The following is a 21,897-nucleotide window of genomic DNA, read 5'->3' on the forward strand; positions in this document are numbered from 1 at the left end:
TATAATATATATATATATGTGTGTGTGTGTGACCAAAACAGTATGACTAGAACAATATTTCTCTTCAATTTTGCTTCCATGCATGGTATACACACTAGCTTAAAGCTCAGCCGATAATTAATTATTAACCCAGCCTTCTGGTGGTTTAATTTTTCCTGTGTAAATTCCAGTATTGTTGATTTGAGTTATATGTGTTGATCGCCTTTAATTACTCTCGTCTTAAAATGTGCCTGAGAGTTGCATTCAATTCCTCTTGCCCTTGTTAATTAATTTATAGATATAAATGTGTGTGTTATTATCATGATTATAGCTAGTATACATATACTACTAACAAATACAAACTATGTACTGCTGGAGGTAGCTAAATATAGTGTACACCCCAACATTTCGTATACATGCAGCTTAATTAATCGATCGACTAGGCTTAATTAGCGAGGTAGATGGTTTAGTTTTACGTGAGATAACAACATGGGCGTGATCGATAGCAAAAGACACTATATATATATATATATATATATATATATATATATATATATATATATATATATATATATATATATATATATATATATATATATATATATACGCTATATCTGGATTCAGATATATGGACTAATAATTAATTAGAGGAACAAACCTACTTAATTATTACTGTACTTCCAAAGAAAGGTTCATCTGTATGGCATGAGATACATATGCGAATTAAGAGGGAAGGATTAATTGTTTAATGCAAAGAATATTGTGACACTCCAAAAATAATTTAACACAAAGTTTATTCATGCACGCATCATCTCAGACAAGTTAAAGCAGTAAGATGTGTAATTAGTTAATTAATTAAAGGTCTTTCATAAAGTGGAGAGGTAATATGAACACGCACCTCAAAATGACTAATTCAATACACACATCGATCTCACTTGCTTGTACTTTTGAGCAGCATTTGACTGGGGATGAATGGGACACATGCAAGTTATGTTCAACTTGCACAAACAAATCAGCACAAGGCTACAAATTACAGATTGGTTTTAGCATTAAGTACGTTCAAGTTGACAGAGGACCATGCATCCCCTTGCTAAATTTATGTTATCACTTTGTGTACCTTCCAAACAAATTGATGATCAGTTTTACCTACTGTACATAACTACATATGGTTGCTCTTAAAGAAGATGATTAATTATATAAATTAATTCAATCTAATGGATTTCAACTCGATTTTCAAAAACATGGATTTGATGTACTCATGCATGCGGCCATGTGCATGTGCATGACGGAAGAGACTTGTTACATAATTGTCAAAAATGATATTTTTATAAAATGGTGATATGCCTAGATTATCTCAAATTGCATTAGCCGGAGTAAATAAAATTTTTTTTTGCTCTCTCACTTCCATGCAAGTGGAAATAATAATATTCAGAAACCAAACTATTTAAAATTTCCATTATTGAACTAACCTCTTTGGATTACTAAAATACTACCATGTATATATGTAGAAGTGCAAATAAATAAGGGGGTTTGATTTTTCTTTTGGAAGTGATAATTTCCCAGCCTCTTTGGGAAGTGATAATTTCCCAGCCTTAAGTAAGGGGGTTTGATTTTTTTTTTGGCTTTTTTCATGAGAAAAGTCAAATGATATAGAAAAATAAATAAAGCATTTATATACGTATTGTTAGTGATCTAAAGCCAACACTGAAAAATAAACTTTAGTGAAAAAACGCTAAAATCATCTCTAAATTTAAGATTGAAAATTTAAATTTTGGTTTATAAGCATAAGCAGAAGTGAAAATATGGGATGTTGATCTCCAAAGAATTTCATCTCTTGGCATGAAAGCTTGTGCTAAACAATGTCTCATATCAGTGGCGTAGCCAGAAATTTTTTTTAGGTAGTCCTGCCATACAAGTTGGTATCACATACAAAACAGAGGACTCTAGAGGTTAGGCAGTATCGACGGGTGGCCCGCATCCTTAGGCAACCACGGAGCTAGAGCAAAACAAAGAGTGTCTGACTTACTTTTTCCTATAGTTGCATATATAGTTCTAACCAAAATGTACTAAATAAATAGGTATCCATCGACTATAAATATTACTTCTTCAAATGATGACAATATAAAAAGTGCATAATTTTCAACATGCACGAAGACTGAAGAATTCGCAGGATGCAACAATTCTGTTTGTTTAATTAATATGTAGAATTGCAATTTGCTGGATGTTGGAATAAATGTACATGTGTATTTGCTAAGAAATGAACAAAGGAAAGGAACACTATAAGCATTTACAGGAAAATGAGTCATGTTCACCTAATAAATTCAGAAAATATGGTTTGTCTAAACTCTTGGCTTTTTGATTCGAACATGGCTTAGCGATTAGTGAAATACTACAATTTGTAATGATTAATTGATTAGTGAAATCCGGGGGTGGTCACGGGCTCACCCGGACCACCCCTAGCTACGCCACTGCCTCATATATATGAACCACACGTGTTCTCAATATACAATGAAAGTTTTTAATAATATTGATGTCAATATTATCATATTATGCACAAGAAAACCCTGATTCTTATGGGGAGTTCCTTTTGTTCTAATCTAATTGGATTTCAAAAGGTGATGTTCGTAGATATGCCACCAAAATTAGTTTCATATCATTTTATTTCCATATATATAACTATGTTTAATCGTACATACTAAGTTAATTAATTATGTATTTCAGTCTTGTCGACACCGAGTGACAAGTAAAACAGAACAATATACATGTTGACCCTCTTATATTATCTGTATCAACCTAGAATCTCAACAACTCTTGGAGGAGTTAGGGAGCAGAAAGTACTCTTGGAGATCAGGAGGCAAATCCCCGAGAAGTAGTTTAGTTAGCACAGGATCTCATTAGTTAGAACGAATTTTTAAGTTTGTTGGTTGGTTGGATGGATAGAATTGAAAGTTCATCGGCACCTAACGTAGGTACAATCTTCTCCGCTTTATGATCTTGTTAAAATGATCACACTTTCAGCTACCATCTTCGAGTTCTGTTCATACATACATTGCATATTCGTTTTCTAGGAGTTGGTGCTCCAAAGAGTGTGTATGTATAGTTCCACAATTAGTTGCAAGAGAACACTCCACATTCCGATTATATCGGCACTATTAGCTCAATCTCAATGGAAGTTTCATGAATAATAAATAGGGTGTCATGTAGACTTTTTTTATAATATAATAAAATATTAATAAAAAGATAGATGAAATGAGTTTTATGAAGATAAAACCTTCTATACACTGTTACCTAGACAGTTTGATATAACCTAGGAGACAACAATAAATAAAACTATGCATTAAGAGTGATTGTTTTATCATAGTTTCAAACTTTTTAGGATGCTTCGTACCATTCTTCATAAGGTAAGGTAATTAGACAAGCATACATTGCAATAAAAGTGGTACAATTAATGGAAAGCACCATTTTGCCAAGCAATGCATGGTTTTCCTCAGCCTTATATCAGACAAAAACTCAAAAAGTAAACCGATGAGCAGAATTCCTGCATCCCTAATTACCCAGGCATATATGTACAAATTAGGTAAAACTCTGGCCTGCAGATCCCTTCAGCTCCAGCCGATTTCTTCCTTCTGAACATGCTCCCAATCTGACGACAAGCCGTATTCAGAGTTACCATGCAAAATGCCGTCCACTCCGGTGAAGCATGAGCCGGCTGACCTTTCATCCATAGTTATACTGCTTCTTTTCAATTCCCTGTGGACTCTGCTTGGCGCAATTGGCAGTAGTGGCTGAGCATGATGATGTAAACCAGTATCTTCCAAGCCTGTTCAAATGTCTGCCTGAAAATTCTTTGGTCGAATAGGATGGCTGTTGATGCTTTCAGAACAGCTGGGCACATTGTTGTCTCCTAACCGGATGCGGTCACTGGTGTAAAGGAAGCCAGTGCTCATCGCTTTTGATGTCTCTTCAGTAGGATCGTCCTTCCGAAAACTGAGAGTTGGTGAGTAAGATATGGCACCTCCGTAAGAACTACTTGGACCTGCACTCTCAAAATCACATGCCTGGATAGATGGATTTCTTGGGCCGCCGACATGAGCCATACTGGATTCTGGGCCAATCTTCATTAGGTTGTTTTTCAGTAGATACTTCAACTTGCAATTTGCACGCTCGGCGTCAATCCACAGATTCTTGTAGACGAGAATCTGTGAATGTTCTTCACAAGATGTCATCCTTGGAATATTGTTGCATGAGGGCTGTCCAATAATTAATAATTGTTTGTAAGAAAGCATACTGCAAACTAATAGTAACAACTTTGTGTGACTTTAGGCAACAAAGCCTGCTAGACTTCAATACAAGTTTATAGGCAAAGGAAAGGAAGTAAATGCCTAAAAAAGTTGTAGGCTCAAATTCTCTCGCATGTCTTTTGAAAAATACTAGTGACCTTTTTGCACTGCTTGTAAAGACTAAAAAAATATTTGGAAAACCCTTTGCACATTTTCACAAACATAAGTGAGTTACTGTGTGTACAAAAGAATACCTGGGACCATGTCAAGCTGTTGTTTCCAAAATTGTTCGGCACATGACTTGGACCCATGGGTTTATTTACAGTTATGCCCTTTCCACCACTTGCTGTGCAACTACCTTTGTAGTTCCCTGCATCAGATTTTAAAATGGTAGACTGAGAATGAGGAGCCCGTAGTCCTGGCTTGTTAGAGGCACCATCCCTAATGGGACCCTAGAAAGAAGTAAAACAAAATATTATGGGATCACTGACTAAGAAAGTTACAAATGGAATGTGTAACGATGCATACATGTGTGTGCATATGCTATCCTACCCATCCAAGGTGCATCAGTGTAAGCACATCATAATGAACAGAAGTTAGGATTGGTTGTTCAGTTTTGGAACTTTGCATGAATTCGAGGTACATTTGATGGTGGCGATTGTGCATGTGCATATGGGAAGCCATTGTCCAGCAAGAATCATATAATTTTTAATAGTTACACACTATCCTTAAATAATACTAACAAGATGAACAAGCTAATGAAGTCTTCTGAAAGAGTTGTATAAAGGAAGATGCCAAGAAAATGCAAGTTGCAAGCTGTACATATGCTCAAAAGCAACACATTTAACAGAAAGCCTAATAAAATGAGAACCGGAAGAAAGACCCAGAAACAATGCACCTTTATTGTCTGATCAAGACAAGTCTGAAGATTCTCAATTATTGATTGGAGGAGGGTGTGCTCATGCTCATCTAGCCCAATTTTATCCAAAGAACAGCTATCCCGAAGCGCTTCCGACAAATTCTCCATCGTCTTGAGAATTCCAGACATCTTCCTTCCTGTTGGGGAAGCGGACTCTGAATGTGACAAATGGTTAAACAAATTGTACATACAAATCAAAAAAGATAATTAACTTGAAATACAAATCATGAGACAGGCATAATCATATAGAGAACTTTTTATGGAGTTATACAAACCTTTGATATTGCTCAATTTCCCAACTGATGCGGGGACAAAATCAGGAGCAGCAAAGTTTAGACCAGATCGCTTCACGCTATTATCCCTCACTTCCAAACTGTGCTTCTGCTCTGTGGTGCATTTTGCTGCACACTGTTTTGCACTCTCAAGCTCCTTGTGGGAATTTTTTGTCTGGCTTGTACCAATGTCTCCAGACTTCATAGATACAGACAATTCAACATGGGATTGGGATTGGTTTTGCTTATTTTCAATAGTATCCAAATTTTGAGATGCGATCAGAACCTCAGAATGCTGAACAGCACTAGTGCTCTTCTTCTGTCCCGCACCAAAAGCTCCTGATTCTTGATTTATTAACTGGGGGTTTGATGTTTGAAGAACATCAAACACTGAAGCCAGATGAGAAAGTGAAGTTCCTCTCCAACATGGTGAATCCACGGAGCATTCCGATGGCTCTGCTTTCAGACCATCAACCGCAGAATCGCATGGATCAGCGCCACCAGTTGACATATGGAGAGGCCTCATATGGAAGACAGGGCTTGCCTCTTTGGAGCAGGTCATGGCATCCTGTGAGATGCCACTACTACCAACTTCTAAAGTTTGAGAAAAGGAGGCATTTTTCATAATATCTTCCTTGGATTCAGTAACATTTTTTGTTATACATGACTGGCTGATTAAACCACAACCGATCTTATTGGTTTCAGACATTTTATTTGGTGGGCTTTCTATCTTCACTGTTGAACATTTTCTTCCATTACTTCCCATCCCAGAGTACAAAGGATTCACTCGAAAACACGCTGTTGCGGACGACACTGGGCGAGTATCCCCTGGAACTTTATCTTCTCTATGCATCGCAATGCTACCATCCATCGACATGGAAACATCACCTAGGTGTCCAGAACAAACGCGCAGTTAATGACACGACGCATGAGTAACACTAAACTGAGATTAAAAAGATAAGTGCATGAAATTGGGCTGCAACATAAATAGCCCCAATAAACATAAATTTTGACGGACAATCTAATCTCAGTGCAAGTCAGAAGCGCATAACAATCAACATAAATTTTGATGGTCGCCGATCGGTAGCAGGTAGAACAAGTTCATCCAACTAGGATTTACCAACTCATGGCCACATGAAAAATCGAAAACCTCACCAAGAACCACACAAAAGGTCGGATTTTTTTTCCGCGAAACCCTCACGACAAATCGACGCGCGCGATCAAAAGAACACGCGGGGAGAAGGATACAACAGTGAACACGCGGCGGCGGGCATGAACAAGGATGCTACTGCCATCTCGGAGGGAGAGGAGAGGGCGAGGGAAAAGTTACCATCTTGGAGGGGCCCACCGGGGGCGGGAGGGGCGCGGGCCGGGCGGGCGGGGAGAGCGAAGGGAGCGGCGTGCGGGGAGAGGGTGGAGGACGCGGCGGAGGGAATGGCGGTGGTGGAGGAGGAGGTCATCGCCGGCGAGGCGAGGAGGGGTGGGTTGGGTTGGTGGGGGCGGCGGAGAGTGGCAGAGTCGTAAATAAAGAGGAAGCGGATGACCATTTATGATTAATCCCGGTCTAATCTTTCTTCGTTTTCCGACGCAAAGCTTCCGAGAGAAGGATTTGGGCCGCGTTCGATAAGTTGATGTATTTTTCTAAAAAGAAAAGTTTTTAAAAAATTTATTAATTTATTTTATATTTTTAATAATTAATAATTAATTAATTATGTACTAATCTATTATACGTTTTTCGTACCCTCCCCCGAACAAACACAGCTTGGTTTTGAGAAATGAACTTTTTTATTTTTCAACAAATGCTGAACTTTGCATAAAACTCTTGTAAATGATACTCTGGATTTTTTTTTATCGGACGTTATTGTTGTTATCTACTTCGACCTTTTATCTTATTTACTATTCTTGTAATTATGTAAAATTATAAATTATGTTTGAAGTATCTATGTTAATAAATTAAATCATAACTTTCTTGGAATATGTAAAATTATAAATTATGTTCAAAGTATCTATGTTAATAAATCAAATCATAATTTTCTTGGAATCGGACGAATGATTAACCCAAAAATCAACGATGTTGCAGTTTGAAAAGGTAGAAAATAAATATGTTAAAATTTAATAAAATAGGGAAAGATTGGATTAGGGTTCGATAAAATGGAAGTTATATTTTTGTTTGTGTAAGGGTACTTATGAAACAGATAAAAAATAAAATTATTTTAAAACAGGTGAAGCATATGTACTCATAACGTGGTCGAAGGATGGGACGTTAGCATCTTACCGACCACCGTATAGCAAATACCAGGGTGTTTAGTTAAGAGATGAAAATTTTTGAATGTCTTATTTCACGTTTGCTCGGATGCCAAAGGAGTTTTAGACACGAGTAAAAAAACGAATTTTATGGCTCGCCTAGAAACCGCGAGACGAATCTTTAGAGCCTAATTAATTTATCATTACCACATATAGGTTAGTGTAGTACTTATGGAGAATCATGGACGCTCAAAAGATTCGTCTCACGGTTTCTCACGTAACTGTGTAATTAATTTTTCGTTTCATCTATATTTAATATTATGCTTAAGTGTCCAAAGATTCGATGTGATGTTCTGGGGGGAAATTTTTGGGAAGTTTAGGGCCTCAATATTTTTTCAGAGCTACGTCGTGTGATCACTTGAGAGTTTAATTTGATCGGGTTTTAATTCTTTAGAACTGTTCAAAATCAATAAGGCTGATTGCACTAAAAGTAGACCTATGGTACATATGACCGACTGGAATTTCGCATCGATTCTCGTGGTGGCGTGACTAAGAGGTCCGTACCTTAAAATAAGTTTTGAAAACCTTTTGTTTTAAAACTAAAAGTTAAAAAGGTTAAAAAAAATTTTAAAATCCATACTTATACAAGTGCATGCACCAATCCAGCAGGTACGAAAATACTAAATAATGTGATATCTAAAATTCTGAGTTGCCATGTTGAAGAACGAATAATTGATTATGGCCTAGTATTTCTCTCTCTATATAATCCAGGATGAGTGGAAACAAAAACGAAGCAGTAATTTAGTAAATTGTTCTTTTATCTGAGGTTTGTTGCATGGTAAAAAAAAAATGTCCGGTATCAGGCCGTGACGGGCCTCTGCATTGATGGGCCAGATGAGTGGACGCTCGATAGGAAGGTGGGCTCCTCTTCATGGGCCGGAAGGCCCAAGGAGTAAGACCTAAACGATTTAAATTTTGTAAAGTTTGATTTAAGAGTAACGTTTACGTATTCCGGCTGCATTCTTCTATCTTATTCTCACCTTTTTTTTGCCCTCTGATTTTGTATACACGTCTGCTGAACCGCTGAATGATACCTTTTTTTAGAAAGTTTTGATATAGAAGTTTGTTGTGTTATTTTTTCTAAATTAAATTTTCAACATTGCAGTAATTAATTATATTGTTTACGCCATTAAATAGCTATAAAAAAATAAAAAAGGTCCATCAGAAACAGTAGGTTTAATCTCTCATCTTAACAATATAAGATGAGATCTATACAATGAAGTAGTTCAGAGAACAGCACCTAAAATTAAGGTTTAAAAATTTCAAAATCAGCCTTGCAGTATACAGTCAATCCACCAAGCAAGTAAACATTGCACTGATACACATCAGGTGGCCGTCCTCACGCCTCCATGAACACTTTTCTACCTTTCGCTCAACTTTCTTTCTTTCAAAAGCATCCTGCTACAGTAAAAAACACCAGCACCACGACCATGAAGGAGAAGGAAACTTCAGCCGGACCAAGCAAAAGGAGTATGAAACTTTAGCCACTAGTGCAATTGCTCGTCAGATCCTCACCACATGTGAGGAAAAAGCAGCAGCTTCAACACTCGACCCAATCACATTTTGTTTTGTCCCCCCTCACAAGATGCTTCACCTCACCAGTCTATGCATGTCTCTTCATTCTCATTACAGTATATAGTAGTAGTATTAAAAGTCCTTTTAACATTTTACACATCAACATTTTACACAGGAACAGAGGAACTACAGTTTGCATCACAAGGATTTACTGAAAAGGAAATTGCATCAGATTAAGCAGGTTCTTGCTACAAAACAACATAACAGAAAGACAAAAGTAACCATGCCCGTACTACTAATCTGACTTTACTACTGCTGAACAGCTAGGGTAGGTTGTTACTAACATCTGCAGTAACAGCAGGAAGAAATACTAGCATGTACCTAAGTCGCAGAAATCTACAACAACACTTCTCATCCATTACTACCTCTCTTTTTTTTGGTTGGTTTTCACCTCTCTTTTTTTTCGGTTTTCGGATTTTCTTCTGCCGCAGCCACTGGAAGGGGAACAAACACTCCAGGGTGTCTAGCAACCGCCTAAACACAAGGGCATAAGCCACATTATGTACATGTCAGCACAGCAGGTTAATGTGCCGGTAAGCATGGTCATCTTGAATTCCATCAGAGGGAGCGGCTGTTATACCCATCCATAAACCCCAACAGAGATAAGCAGGACCAGAGCCACAGAGAGAACCAGCCAAATGATGTAAGCTGGGAACTCCCTCTTGTTCACTGGTGGTGCTCTCACATGTGAATCAAGAGCACCATCATCTTGCTTGTTCTCCTTGTCGCTTCCCTCTGCTGTCTTCCGCAGCCTCAGAACAGATTCAGCCTCTGCAACAGCCACTGAAGCATCTGCATGTCAATATATCAGATTAGCATCTGCAGCCTCAGACCAGGATGAAATACTTCTCAAGTGATATTACCATGCGCAGGCATTTCCTTCTCATCCTCATGGCAAATCCCGGAAAGTTCATCATCTTCAGCCAAGGTAGTCCCTGCATTCTCTTCAATCTGGCAAGAACATGGCAAGAAAAATTAGCGTTTCTAAAGCACCAAAACTCTCAAAGCATGCAGTACATTATCAGCGTGGAATTCCCTTTTTTACAAGAAACTAAGGAGTATCCATTAATAATTAGTAACAGAGGAACTACCTACATTTCAGGTACAATTAACAACAAACTAGCTATGGAACATGCAGAATTTACCTATTCCCATGAAATAGAGTTTGGTAATTTTAGGGTAATATAACTCACCTCAGCTTTCTCCATGGTGCATTCACTTCCACTTTCATCTATGATGCAACTTGATGAAGCATCAACGCTAGAACACGGTGCTGCATTAAAGTCAGATTGTAGCCGCACCCTTCGCACTGCAGCACCCTCTTGAGTAAATGAACCACCTGAGCTTGCAGTTGGAGTTTGGCGTCGTCTTAGGATAGTGATACCAGTTGACTCGGTATCCTCTTCATCAGAAGGCAAGATTGCAGCTGTAACATTACGTCGCCTTAAGATAGTAATACCTGTTGACTCAGCATCATCTCCATCGGAAGGCATATCCTTTTCTGCAGTTGACTCCCCTGTAGCTTCATTCGCATACTTCGAAGTTACAACAATACCAGATTCTTCATCTTCACACTCAAAATCAGGGCATAATGATTCCTGTAGCTTTAACCTCCTATTTGCAGTGCCTTGTTTTGCAAATAAGTCATTTGACTGTGATGGCCAATACATGGGAAATCCAGTCCCTGAGAGGTCAGGTTCGTTGATCCAAACATTGTTCCTCACATTTGAATCATCCATGCTGTTGAATAGATCTTGCAAGGATTCAGCACCTGAGTCCATGGAGAGCACATCCTGATCGGTGGTATCATAAGGAAGCAATGGTGTGTCCTCATACAGTGCACTCATCTGAGGAGGTGGGTCTTCTGGCCAGAAATTTAAATTTTCCAACCCGCTCAGATCATCCATTAACTCGCCCTGCAAAGGTTCCATGGATAAGAATTCAAAACAATAACTATAACCGAAATGGCAAACAATAACTACAACCGAAATGGCAGGTGCCAATAAGAGAGAGAAACATTACCTGCATCAACCCAGGGTTCTCAAAGTCAATTGGTAAAATTCCAGTGTCTGAATCATACTGAGCCTTTGATGTTGTTGATGAATGCTCATCTGGATCAGCAAGGGTTCGATTCAAAAACTCGTCCAGCGTATCTTGAGGTGTCATATTGCCATCAAAATTGCCAAGGGATCCTAGAGGGAAATTGCAAAAGTCTTCAGGTTGTGGCATGGGTGGTGCAGAAACTGTGGTTAATTCATCGTTATGGTGGATGCTCTGTTGTGAACAATTTGGATGAACCAAAGCACCAACTGAAGGGCTAGCCTGCTTATCATCACATGAATCACACAAATAATTAGAAGGAATTCCCACCTCGGATGTTAACTGGCTAGAGAAGCAAGTCAATTATCATACAAGTTTAATGAACTACAACTACTGTACTGACCTTAATTTCCTCATCAAGACCATGGAGAGGCATGTGAGAAATGTTTGCTTCATTTCTCATCACGTTATCAGTTCTGTCTGCAAGCCACCTTGTAATCGGTGCAGCTGGAGTCTCAGCTAGAGCAGGCAAATCGATTGGGCTTTCTGGAGATTCCTTGTTTAATGGTGTATTTCCTTCTTCATTTGGTTCAATATTATCGGGAGTGGAACGAGAAGGAGTGGGTGAGTAGCCACTTCTATCCATTTCATCCGGGCTGGGTCGCTCGATTTTCTCCTCTTGCTTCCGGAACAAGCGGTAAAGAACATAACCTCCCTGAAAATACAAACAAATACTGAGATACCACAACAGAAACATCAAATGATATGCGCTTACAGCCATGTAATGTGCACAACTATTTTTTTTCAAGAGATTTTTGCAGAGTCCATTTAACATAGTGCCGTTCGCGCTCTGTCTTAAACTCACAACCAAACTGTGAAGTGTGTAACAGCGAGAATATCTATAACACCAACATCACCACTAGAAATCCTGACATGCTGATCATGAACTTGCTTAGGAAACCTAAAAAAGAAAAGCTACTACAATACAAAACAAAGGCAGTAGCGCTAGCGTATACCTGCTCGCCGGACTCGAACTCCGGCTCGGTGGTGCGGTACTCGTGCATGATCCACCCAGTCCGCTCGCCCTTGGGGGCGCGTCCGCGGTGGAACACAAGCGTCTTCTTCATGCCAATCACTTGCTGCTTCTTCTTATCGCCCTTGGACCTGATCACCCTGTCCTTCCCGGTGGCCTTCCAGTACCCGGCCTCCGTCGCCCTGTTCGACCTGCTCCCATTGGGATACTTGCGGTCCTTGGGCGCGAAGAAGAACCACTCCGGATCATCCGATCGAATCAGAGACTTATCTGCGAAATCAAGAACCAACACGCGTCAGGAGAAAGCGGAATCATTCTCACAGTTTGACAAGACGATTAGTCAAAGATTTTGAAACCGCATCGCAACAACAAACAGCATCTCGGGTACCACTAAATTAAAGGGATTCAAGCCATTTTAGCGGAGTTCGAGGGAATCGCATCAAATTAGCACACCGTGGGGAAAAAAATCCCCTCACGAGCAAAATACGCAAACCAGCTCATAACCCGCTCATCAAAAATTCTCTTTTTCAGGCAAAACAATGGCCAAAATGGGAAGAGAAAAAGAAGGCAACAAAACCGCACCGATCAAACAAAAAAAAGACATCACAAAATCCAAAAACCCCCCAAGAGAAACCACGAAACAGCAAGCGGCCAAGATCACCAAAACCAACCAAAAAGAGCGGGGGCGTGGGCTGACTGACCAGGGAGATCCCAGGGCTCGCACTTGCAGACGTCGATCTCCGGGATGACCTCGGCCTCGGCCCTGATCTGGCCCGTGATCTTCCCCTTGAGGTAGTGCCTGACGAGCTCCTCGTCGGTGGGGTGGAAGCGGAACCCGAGCGGCAGCTTCTTGAGCTCCATGACCGTCATCTCCGCCGTCTCATCCACACAACTCCCGCGAGATCCGATTCGGGGGCGGGAGCAGGGGAGGGAGGGGATATACTTCGCGGCGAAGGAAGCGTTGGGGTGGGGATTTGGGGCTAGGGTTTGGTCGGAATTGGGGATTTTAGGGTGGAGGAGGAGGAGGAGGAGGAGACGTCGCCGGGAAGAAAGCGGGTGGCTTTACCGCGTCGACGGGATTTCGCTTTGCATATACCACTAGCCCCGCGTACGAGGCTGGCCCCGCTGTCCCGCGGTATCTACGGAATTGCCACTGCCGCCGTGTGGGGCCCACGCGTCAGTGAGAGGGCTGTGGGCGAACCGATCGCTGGGTGGGTAGACGGTTTGGGAATGAAACATCCGTGTATTTGAAAATCAAATAATAAATTACGGTGAAAAAAAAGTTAAAAGTTAACTTGAAATTATGATTTAGAGATTGAATTTCTATTTACAAGTCGTTAGAAAAGTGAAACGATTGGAGACTGTGACAACGAATGTGAATTCCAATGGCTTTAGGTTAAAACAAAGGTTGTGTTCGGTATTGCCGGTAGAAACTTATCCTCATCGGCAGGTAAAATGGTACGGTACGTTTATCATATAATTAATTAAATATTAGTTAAAAATGTAAAAATAGAATAATATGTTTTTAGAATAATATTTATATAGATTATTTTTTAAAAAAATACATTGTTTAGCACTTTCAGAAATGTGCATGAGCAGAAGTTAGGGAATAGGAGAAACGGTGCAGTCGAAGCGTGCATTTGAAACAGTTGTCCAAATTTAATTTAATTGGACTCGTATTAGAGTTCATAATAAGTGTTATTAGTGATATAAAAATCAATACTGAAAATTAAAGTACAATGAAAAAACCTCAAATTTAACTACTATTTTAAGGTTGAAAGTATAAATTTTAGCTTATAAACATAAGCAAAAGCTAAAAATACGGGGGTTGGGAATCAGTAGAAAATGTCTATTCACTTCATCCAAAATAAATAAATTTATAGAGCTCAAACATAAACCAACTCATACATTCTTACTGAATACCATCAATCGACAATCGACCTCGGCAGATAAAGAGGTCAGCACTAACCAATATTTAAGGGTATTTTAGCTGTTTGTCATTCCTACTAATGCAGCATTGGAATAGTAGCAGCTCATTTTTTGGATGGAGGAAGTTACTGTGAAAAATACTTCTAGAAGCATTGACGGATACTATGCCAAGCAGCCAAGAGCAGCAGGCTAAGCTAATTTTTCTAAGCTTAAAAATTGGTTTCAAGACTAGGTCCTTGCTAATATCAGACAAAAAATATCTCTACAATAATTTGAGCTGGGTATGACAAGTAGTAATGGGTAAGAGTTTCAGACTTTTTTTTTGTCAGCGTCAATACTGAACCAAAACAGTTGGCACCAACAACAATGTGTGCAAGTGGTGGCTCGAGTGCAAAAGTCTTTAGATAGGTCTTCTAATTCTACTGTGCTTTTGACTTCCATGGTCTATATTTGCAGCAAATTTGGAATTCGTTTTGAAATGGAGCACACTAGAATTAAGACACGCACTACCACGGTCTCTCACAGTTACCATCTGCACGCGACAACTGGAAATTGTGTTGTGCTGCCACACGTTTTGTGCTGTTTAAAACCCTCAAACATGTAGCTCCATGTGTTTTTCTTTGGGGAAAAGTATATTTAACCCATGAAATATCTTGGTTGATCTAACTTAGACACTTAAAAGTATAAAACTGGTAATTCTATGGCTTCAAATATGCAGATTGTTTCAAATAACATCTTAGAGCATTCTATTGATGATTTTACTACGTAGGTGATAACATGGCAGTGGTATTACTTACATGTAATATGTTATTATTTACGTGGCATACCAATTAGTTTGTTTAGCCAAAATTGATCCAATCGAATCATTATTCCTACTTATAATAAGAACAAGAATTACCTACATAGTCTGTTGTTAAACACTTGTTAAGAAATACTTAACATCCCCTATTGTCATATCATTATCCATGTCATAGGCCATATAGCCCAGAGCATTCTAGGTGTGTTATTTCAAACTGTTTTGCATGTTTCATCGGACGTTAGGATACCAAGTTTTATATTTTAGGGGTTAAGTAGACATTTTTTAAGATCTGGTTGAGGCCTCATTGTCTTAAAGCTCAAACCGACAGGGGCAACCAAACAATGTCGGCTGATCTCTTTAAGCATCAATCTAATTATGAGTATTAACAAAGAAACTGCTGATCACTTTGTTTGGTTCAGAGAAAACTTTCATAGTAACATCCCGTTTTTTTCCCTAAAAATATGAACTTTTTATAGCTAACATTCTGATCAGTAAAGAGAACGCAGAGAGATAGAGAGAGAGAAGAACATGGGCTTCTTAAAGCATGCATCAATCGATCGATCGAAAAAAATGGTCCAAATTTGCGAAAGATGAAGGCGATCGACATGATCGATGACGAAACACAACAAACAAAGCAAAGCGATGAGCATGATTTGGCAGATAGATGCTAGTACAACTAGAGTAGAATTAGGACAAGTTAAGATGGGAGGTTGATGGTGACAGATGATTAATTAGTGGGCTTTAATTCATTCCTTCCTTCCCTTGATGCTTTTGAAGAGAAGCTTTTCTTTCTCATCCGCGCCTCTTTTTTTCCTTTTCCTTTGATTTGACCCGATTAATAATTAGATCCAAAAAAGGGCCATGACATTAGCCCAGGATATCATGTGATATTCGATGCGCAGCAACCACCATAAATTCCACAAAGCTGCGTTTAGACCCTACCTCCTCGGAACACATAAATTTTACAGAAATTTTAAATTTTAAACACCACATGACATTATTGATTATTTTCGTTTTGGCTAATCTCAAGCTTATTCTTAAATTTAATCAAGTGACTACTCCATATTTCGTGAACCAAATATTCTTGTTTCGACCTGCTATGAATATTTTAAGTTCAAAGTTTATATTCAAAAGTATGTGAAATTTTGATTTTTGATTTTTTTAGCAAATATGTATAATAGGGATATAAATCCCTAAAAAACATTTGAATAGTGATGTAACAGTTTGATATGGTTTTAGAAAAAAATTGTATGCAAATGAATGCAACGTGATTATAGGATCCTAATCAAGTGGCAGGTTTCCTTGCTATTAATATTTGCATGGCCAAAACTACCCTTAAGCAATCAAAGGCTGAGATTACTAGAGCACTTCTCCCGTCCTAAAATAAATAACTACTACAGTATACAGTGTGTTTTCCAAGTTTGCTTTTAGTGGCTGATTCTATACTTCTGCGGTATGTTTTCCAAGTTTTTAAACGGTACATTTGTTATAGTAGGTTTATATTCCGTGTGATTTGCTCCAAATACTCAATGGAGTTGTTGGAGTACTAGAGATGGCACAAGCCGAATTGATAGCGGCAACCAGGGTTGGCAAAGAGACGGCAAAGCGCCGGCGACGACACCTGGTGGTGTTTAGATCAGAAAATTTTTTTAGAAGTGTTACGTCAAATGTTTAACTGGATGTTAGAAGGGGTTTTCGGACACGAATGAAAAAGCGAATTTATGGCTAGCCTAGAAACTGTGAGACGAATCTTTTGAGCCTAATTAATTCATCATTAACACATATTGGTTACTGTAGCACTTATGGCTAATCATGGACTAATTAGGCTCAAAAGATTCATCTCAAGATTTCATTTCATAACTGTGTAATTAGTTTTTTAGTTTATCTATATTTAATACTTTATTTAGGTGTTCAATAATTCGATGTGATGTTTTCGAAAAAAAATTTTGGAAACTAACTACAAGGCCAACCGGTTGGAGCAAGATCCATGGGAAGAACTAGCTGCTAGTTCTAAAATATTTTTATATCATTGAGCCTAAGATAGAGCTAACTTATACTATAATAACACAATCATATACCACATCAATAACATATAGTTATCTCTTATGCACGGTGTCTTAGGCCTCATTTAGTTTGCAAAAAGTTTTGCAAAAATATCAAATCAAGTTTTTAGACACCTATTTGAAGTATTAAACGTAATCTAATTACAAATAAATTTCAGATTCCGCCTGAAAACCGCGAGACAAATCTTTTTAGTCTAATTAATCCGTTATTAGTACACGTTGGTTACTGTAGCACTTATGACTAATCACATCATAATTAGGCTTAAAAGATTGGTCTCACGATTTCCCGCATAACTGCGTAATTAGTTTTAATATTTATTTAGATATATCTAAATATTTGATGTGATATTTTTATGAAAAGTTTTTACGAACTAAACTTGCCTTAGATTTCATATTCCAACCGTACAATTACTCCTACCACTCTAAAATAAATGCATCTAATACCCGATGTAACATATCATATTTCTGTTAATCTAGACGGTGTAGGTTGTAACATATCATATTCCTATTAATCTAGAAATTTTTTTATTAATATTTTTATGGTTACTATATGAAAAAAACATTAATACTATTTCATGCGTGACTAAATTTTTTTTAAGTTTTTTATAATTTTTTTAAAGTAAGATAAATGATCAAACTTTAGACACAGAAATTAAAAAACGAACCTATTTCAAACGGAAGTAGTACCAATCTCTTGACAATAAAGAATATAAAAAATTACGGGTGGCGTGTTGTGTCATGATCGCTGTTAACCGACGAATGGACAGGAAGCAAAAAGGCGGAGATGATTTGGCCCAGGCGCAGCAACCCAAGCGTCCTCGAGCTCCGCGCACGTACGTACGTGTCGGGCTGTCGGCCGTCCGTTTCCCATCCAGCGGCGCTCTCTCACTCCCTCGCGTAGTCGCGTAGCCGTTGGATTCTAGACTTTTACTCTTAACTACTGGTCCTCCAGTGGAGAACCCTTTCCGCCGTACTGGCTATCTCTAGTTCTTAAAAAGTTTTTCTCAAAAATATCATATTAAATCTCTTAACATTTAAATAGAGTATTAAATATTAGTAAAAATAAAAACTAATTGCACATTTATAAAAGAAATATAGATACCCATTAGAGGTGGCCTTAGCATTTAGCTAGCTTATACTTGCTCGTAGAGCAGCAGTATTAGTATGTACTAGCATTTTACTGCTAGAGCAATGGCTAATAATAAAGCCAGTCCGTCCGTAATAGTAGTTTTCTTTTAGTCCACTTATATACTTTATCTGTTGTAAAATATAAGACAAATATTTTACTCCTATGTGCCAAAATATAAAGTGCAACCACTTTACTCCTATGTTCCAAAATATATATAAGACATGCAACTAATTATATTGCTACATACATTGGTAAAATAATAAACTAAAGCAAAATAAATGGCATGCATTGGCTGGTTTGTACTAATTAAGTAAATATACGATTAAATGTTGTTTCTTGGTCTTTGTAAATAAGATAATTATGCCTTATATTTTGGAATGGAGGGAGCAGTAGGTAACTCTTCATTATTAATATATGACTCACTTGTCTCCTAGCAGAGTTTTTTGGTTCTTGTGTCTGAGCTGTATATAAGAGTCAGTTCAATAGTATAGCCAAGTAATAGTTCCAATTCATCCATAGACAATCTAATAGTCAATTCATACAGTAATACAATAGTTACATACAAAATATATACTAGCATGTCGCACCTATCATACACACATTATGTCTTAGAGTCTGTGCTACATCTGACTATAAATAGACTGCTGCCCTTCACTCTCATCTTTTATCTCTTTAAAATATATTTATAGCTAGCTTATAGCCTGCTATTGTACCTGCTCTAATCTTACATCTCGATTCTTCTGTCTCTCCTCCCATACCTTCTCTACTTTAGCATTTAGCCGATTAGACCAGTCTCAATGCATGTTTTATGGGATATCATGCATATTAAATAAAGTGCCAAATTAGCAAAATTGCTGACTTAACATGGTCATTAAATAAGAGAGTTTTATAAGATGAGAGAGGAATTTTTTCCACATAAAACTCATTTGGCTCGGTTATCTAGTTTATCGTTTTGGTAACTATACTATAAAACTATGCATTGAGACTAGTTTAGGTGCTACCAGTAGATACGCAATTACTTCTCGGAGCTATACGTGCGTGCCAGTTAGTGGGGGCAGAAACATGCAAGCCAACAATGCTCTACTTTTAAGATTTTAAAAATCCCTAGTCGATCCAAATAGCTTGTCAAATTCTCAGTCATGCGATGATAATAACCCTTGAAGAATCCTAGAGGATTTGTTGTAACATTTCTCTAAATAATGATATGTGTGATCTAGTTTGTTAAAAATAATAAAAAGCAATCGGTAAATACGGCTGGGCAACCAAACATTGCCAGCAATCCCTAGTGTCACCGATCGCTGTGTTTGCTTTGGCTCTGTGCTTCCGTGTCCCAAGCATGGCAATGTCTCTCTTTAGTTTGGTCCTCCCTGGCTCACGTGATGGCAAAGCAAGGCGATCACAATTCACAAAAAGCCATGGATCAATCAAAAAAAAAAAAGCAGCAAGCAAAGGAAGGAAGGGAGGAAGAGGATATGAAAGGAGAAAGAGACGGGTGAAAGCAGACAAACTTCTTCGACAAGCTCTGCACTCCTTTCTCCCTTCTTGCTTATTTAGGGATGGGCACGGGTCGACGAGTGGGTACTTGTAGCCGATCCCTATACTTATTGCAATACATTCTTTCCTTAAAAAAACAAAAAATCTCTTTTTTTCGATAAAGAAAACAAAAATCTCTTAACATCGACTGATCTCTCTATATGTGGCGTACCGTCTCTCTCCTCGCCTAAAAAAACAATTTCTATAAACAAATCTAATAAATGAGTTGTTTTTATTCCCTTTTTTGTAGGATAACCAATACTCTACAAATACACATCTGCGAAACAAATTTAAATTTCAAAAATACATTAATTTCAAAATCACAGGACCAGTGTAGTACTTATACTAGTAGGACGGAGGGAGTCGGGCCGATGAATGAATGAGCAGTGGCGCCATTAATAAATTGTGTTTGTGTCCCCCACACTGTCCGTGGCGTGGCGTGGCGTGGAGCAGGAGAGTGTCACGGCCAGTGTCGTTTTCGTGTCTCGGCATTCATTCATGCTGCACGTACGGGTGGTACACGAGTTATTGAGCTGCATTCCTTTTTTTTTTCCCTACGTGTACACTTTCTAAATTATCGTATTTTAAAAAAGAACATTATATATCTGAGTGACCGTAAGTTTTTTTTTAAAAAATATACATGTTCACTGTCTATCGCTGTTTATACCACTAAATAGTTATCATAAACATTATACTCTCTCTGGTAAAAAAATTCTATGCGTGCCATAAGATTTAGCCAATCCTTTAAAATTCTAACCACCAACTTTTTATAATAAATTTATAAAAATAAATAAGTTTACATAGTACGATATCATCTTTCAAAAAAAAACCATGCCTGCGTTCGGGAGTGGGTGTGTGGAGGGTTAGTTATTTGGCATGGAAAGCATAATACTACCTTCGTCCCTAAATGTTTGACGCCGTTGACTTTTTTATATACGTTTGACTATTCGTTTTATTCAATTTTTTAAAAAATATGTAAAGTTATATATATATATAAAAGTATACTTAACAATAAATAAAATGATATAAAAATAACTAGTAATATGTAACTTTTTTAATAAGACGAATGGTCAAACGTGTATTAAAAAGTCAACAGCGTTAAACATTTAGGTACGGAGGGAGTAATAGATTAGCACATGATTAATTAATTATTAAAAAATATAAAATATATTAATATGATTTTTAAAACAAATTTTCTATAGAATTTTTTTTAAAAAATATCGTTTAGTAGTTTGAGAAGCGTGCACGTGAAAAACGGGTTAGATAACTTAGCCTCCTAGCCAAACGCGGCCTATGTATATAACTTTTTTGCATTTAAACCAAACATTTAGAAAATAATTGGTTGTTGAAATTTTAAAAATTAACTAAATTTTATCTAAACAATAAATATGTTTGACCGGAGAGAGTATAATCTTATATGTTTTGTACTTCTACAGTAGCATGCTATAAGCTAACTGTAAACATATTTTAAGAAGATATGAGAGGAGCAATGAGATACAGATTTGTAGTCAGTTGCAGCACGAATTTCAAGACGTAATCTACGTATGACAGGTAAAACCAGATATTAATAGTGTAGTAAGTAACTATTACATAAATTGGTTATTAAATTAACTAAAGATAATTTCTAACTTCTCTAAAAAAGACAAAGCGGAGTAGTAGTGCAGTATCACCGATGGACGTGGAATTATTGCCTGCCGTGCCGCCACCCCGTTGGTCGCGAGGTCCGTGCTTTCAGTTTGATGGGCTTGGGCCTTGGGCCATGCATGAATACGCATGAAGGAATAAGTTCTATTTTACTCCCTTGACTATAGGGCGGGTCTAATTCGTATCCCTCAATCACAAACTGGGTTTAACGACTCCTTTTAACTATTAAACCATGCAAAAACGACTCTCTTGGCTATTTTGGAAGTGATTTTTTTACTGACATGTCATCCACGTAGCAATCTAGCCACCACAAGAAATTAAAAATAAGCACGGGCCTACATGCAAGTGACAAGAGAAAATAAAAATGTGGGGTCCCCACCTCATCCTAAAATCAATAA

At 37.9% G+C, this 21,897-nt stretch overlaps 2 protein-coding genes across 3 annotated transcripts; both read right to left on the reverse strand.

Annotated features, from left to right (window-relative positions):
- Positions 1-3,404: 3,404 nt before the first annotated feature.
- LOC102700172 lies at positions 3,405-6,793 on the reverse strand. The gene is made up of 5 exons (XM_015839967.1): positions 6,781-6,793; positions 5,454-6,338; positions 5,158-5,333; positions 4,514-4,711; positions 3,405-4,229 (listed from the first exon to the last, which is right to left on the reverse strand). The coding sequence occupies exons 2-5, from the start codon at positions 6,325-6,327 to the stop codon at positions 3,804-3,806; spliced, it is 1,674 nt and encodes a 557-aa protein (XP_015695453.1). The 5' UTR covers positions 6,328-6,338; positions 6,781-6,793; the 3' UTR covers positions 3,405-3,803.
- A 2,683-nt stretch (positions 6,794-9,476) lies between these two features.
- LOC102700454 lies at positions 9,477-13,459 on the reverse strand. 2 transcript variants are annotated; one of them, XM_015840584.2, is made up of 7 exons: positions 13,104-13,459; positions 12,386-12,672; positions 11,773-12,084; positions 11,352-11,651; positions 10,523-11,245; positions 10,193-10,280; positions 9,477-10,112 (listed from the first exon to the last, which is right to left on the reverse strand). In XM_015840584.2, exons 1-7 carry the CDS (start codon positions 13,270-13,272, stop codon positions 9,904-9,906), a joined length of 2,088 nt encoding a protein of 695 aa, XP_015696070.1. In that variant the 5' UTR covers positions 13,273-13,459; the 3' UTR covers positions 9,477-9,903. The 2 variants fall into 2 exon arrangements, with proteins under 2 accessions (XP_015696070.1, XP_006659850.1); XM_006659787.3 differs by having other exon boundaries at positions 9,477-10,121; positions 13,104-13,457.
- Positions 13,460-21,897: the final 8,438 nt, after the last annotated feature.

Source organism: Oryza brachyantha, chromosome 8 (assembly GCF_000231095.2).
Source record: "Oryza brachyantha chromosome 8, ObraRS2, whole genome shotgun sequence".
Taxonomy (NCBI): domain Eukaryota; kingdom Viridiplantae; phylum Streptophyta; class Magnoliopsida; order Poales; family Poaceae; genus Oryza; species Oryza brachyantha.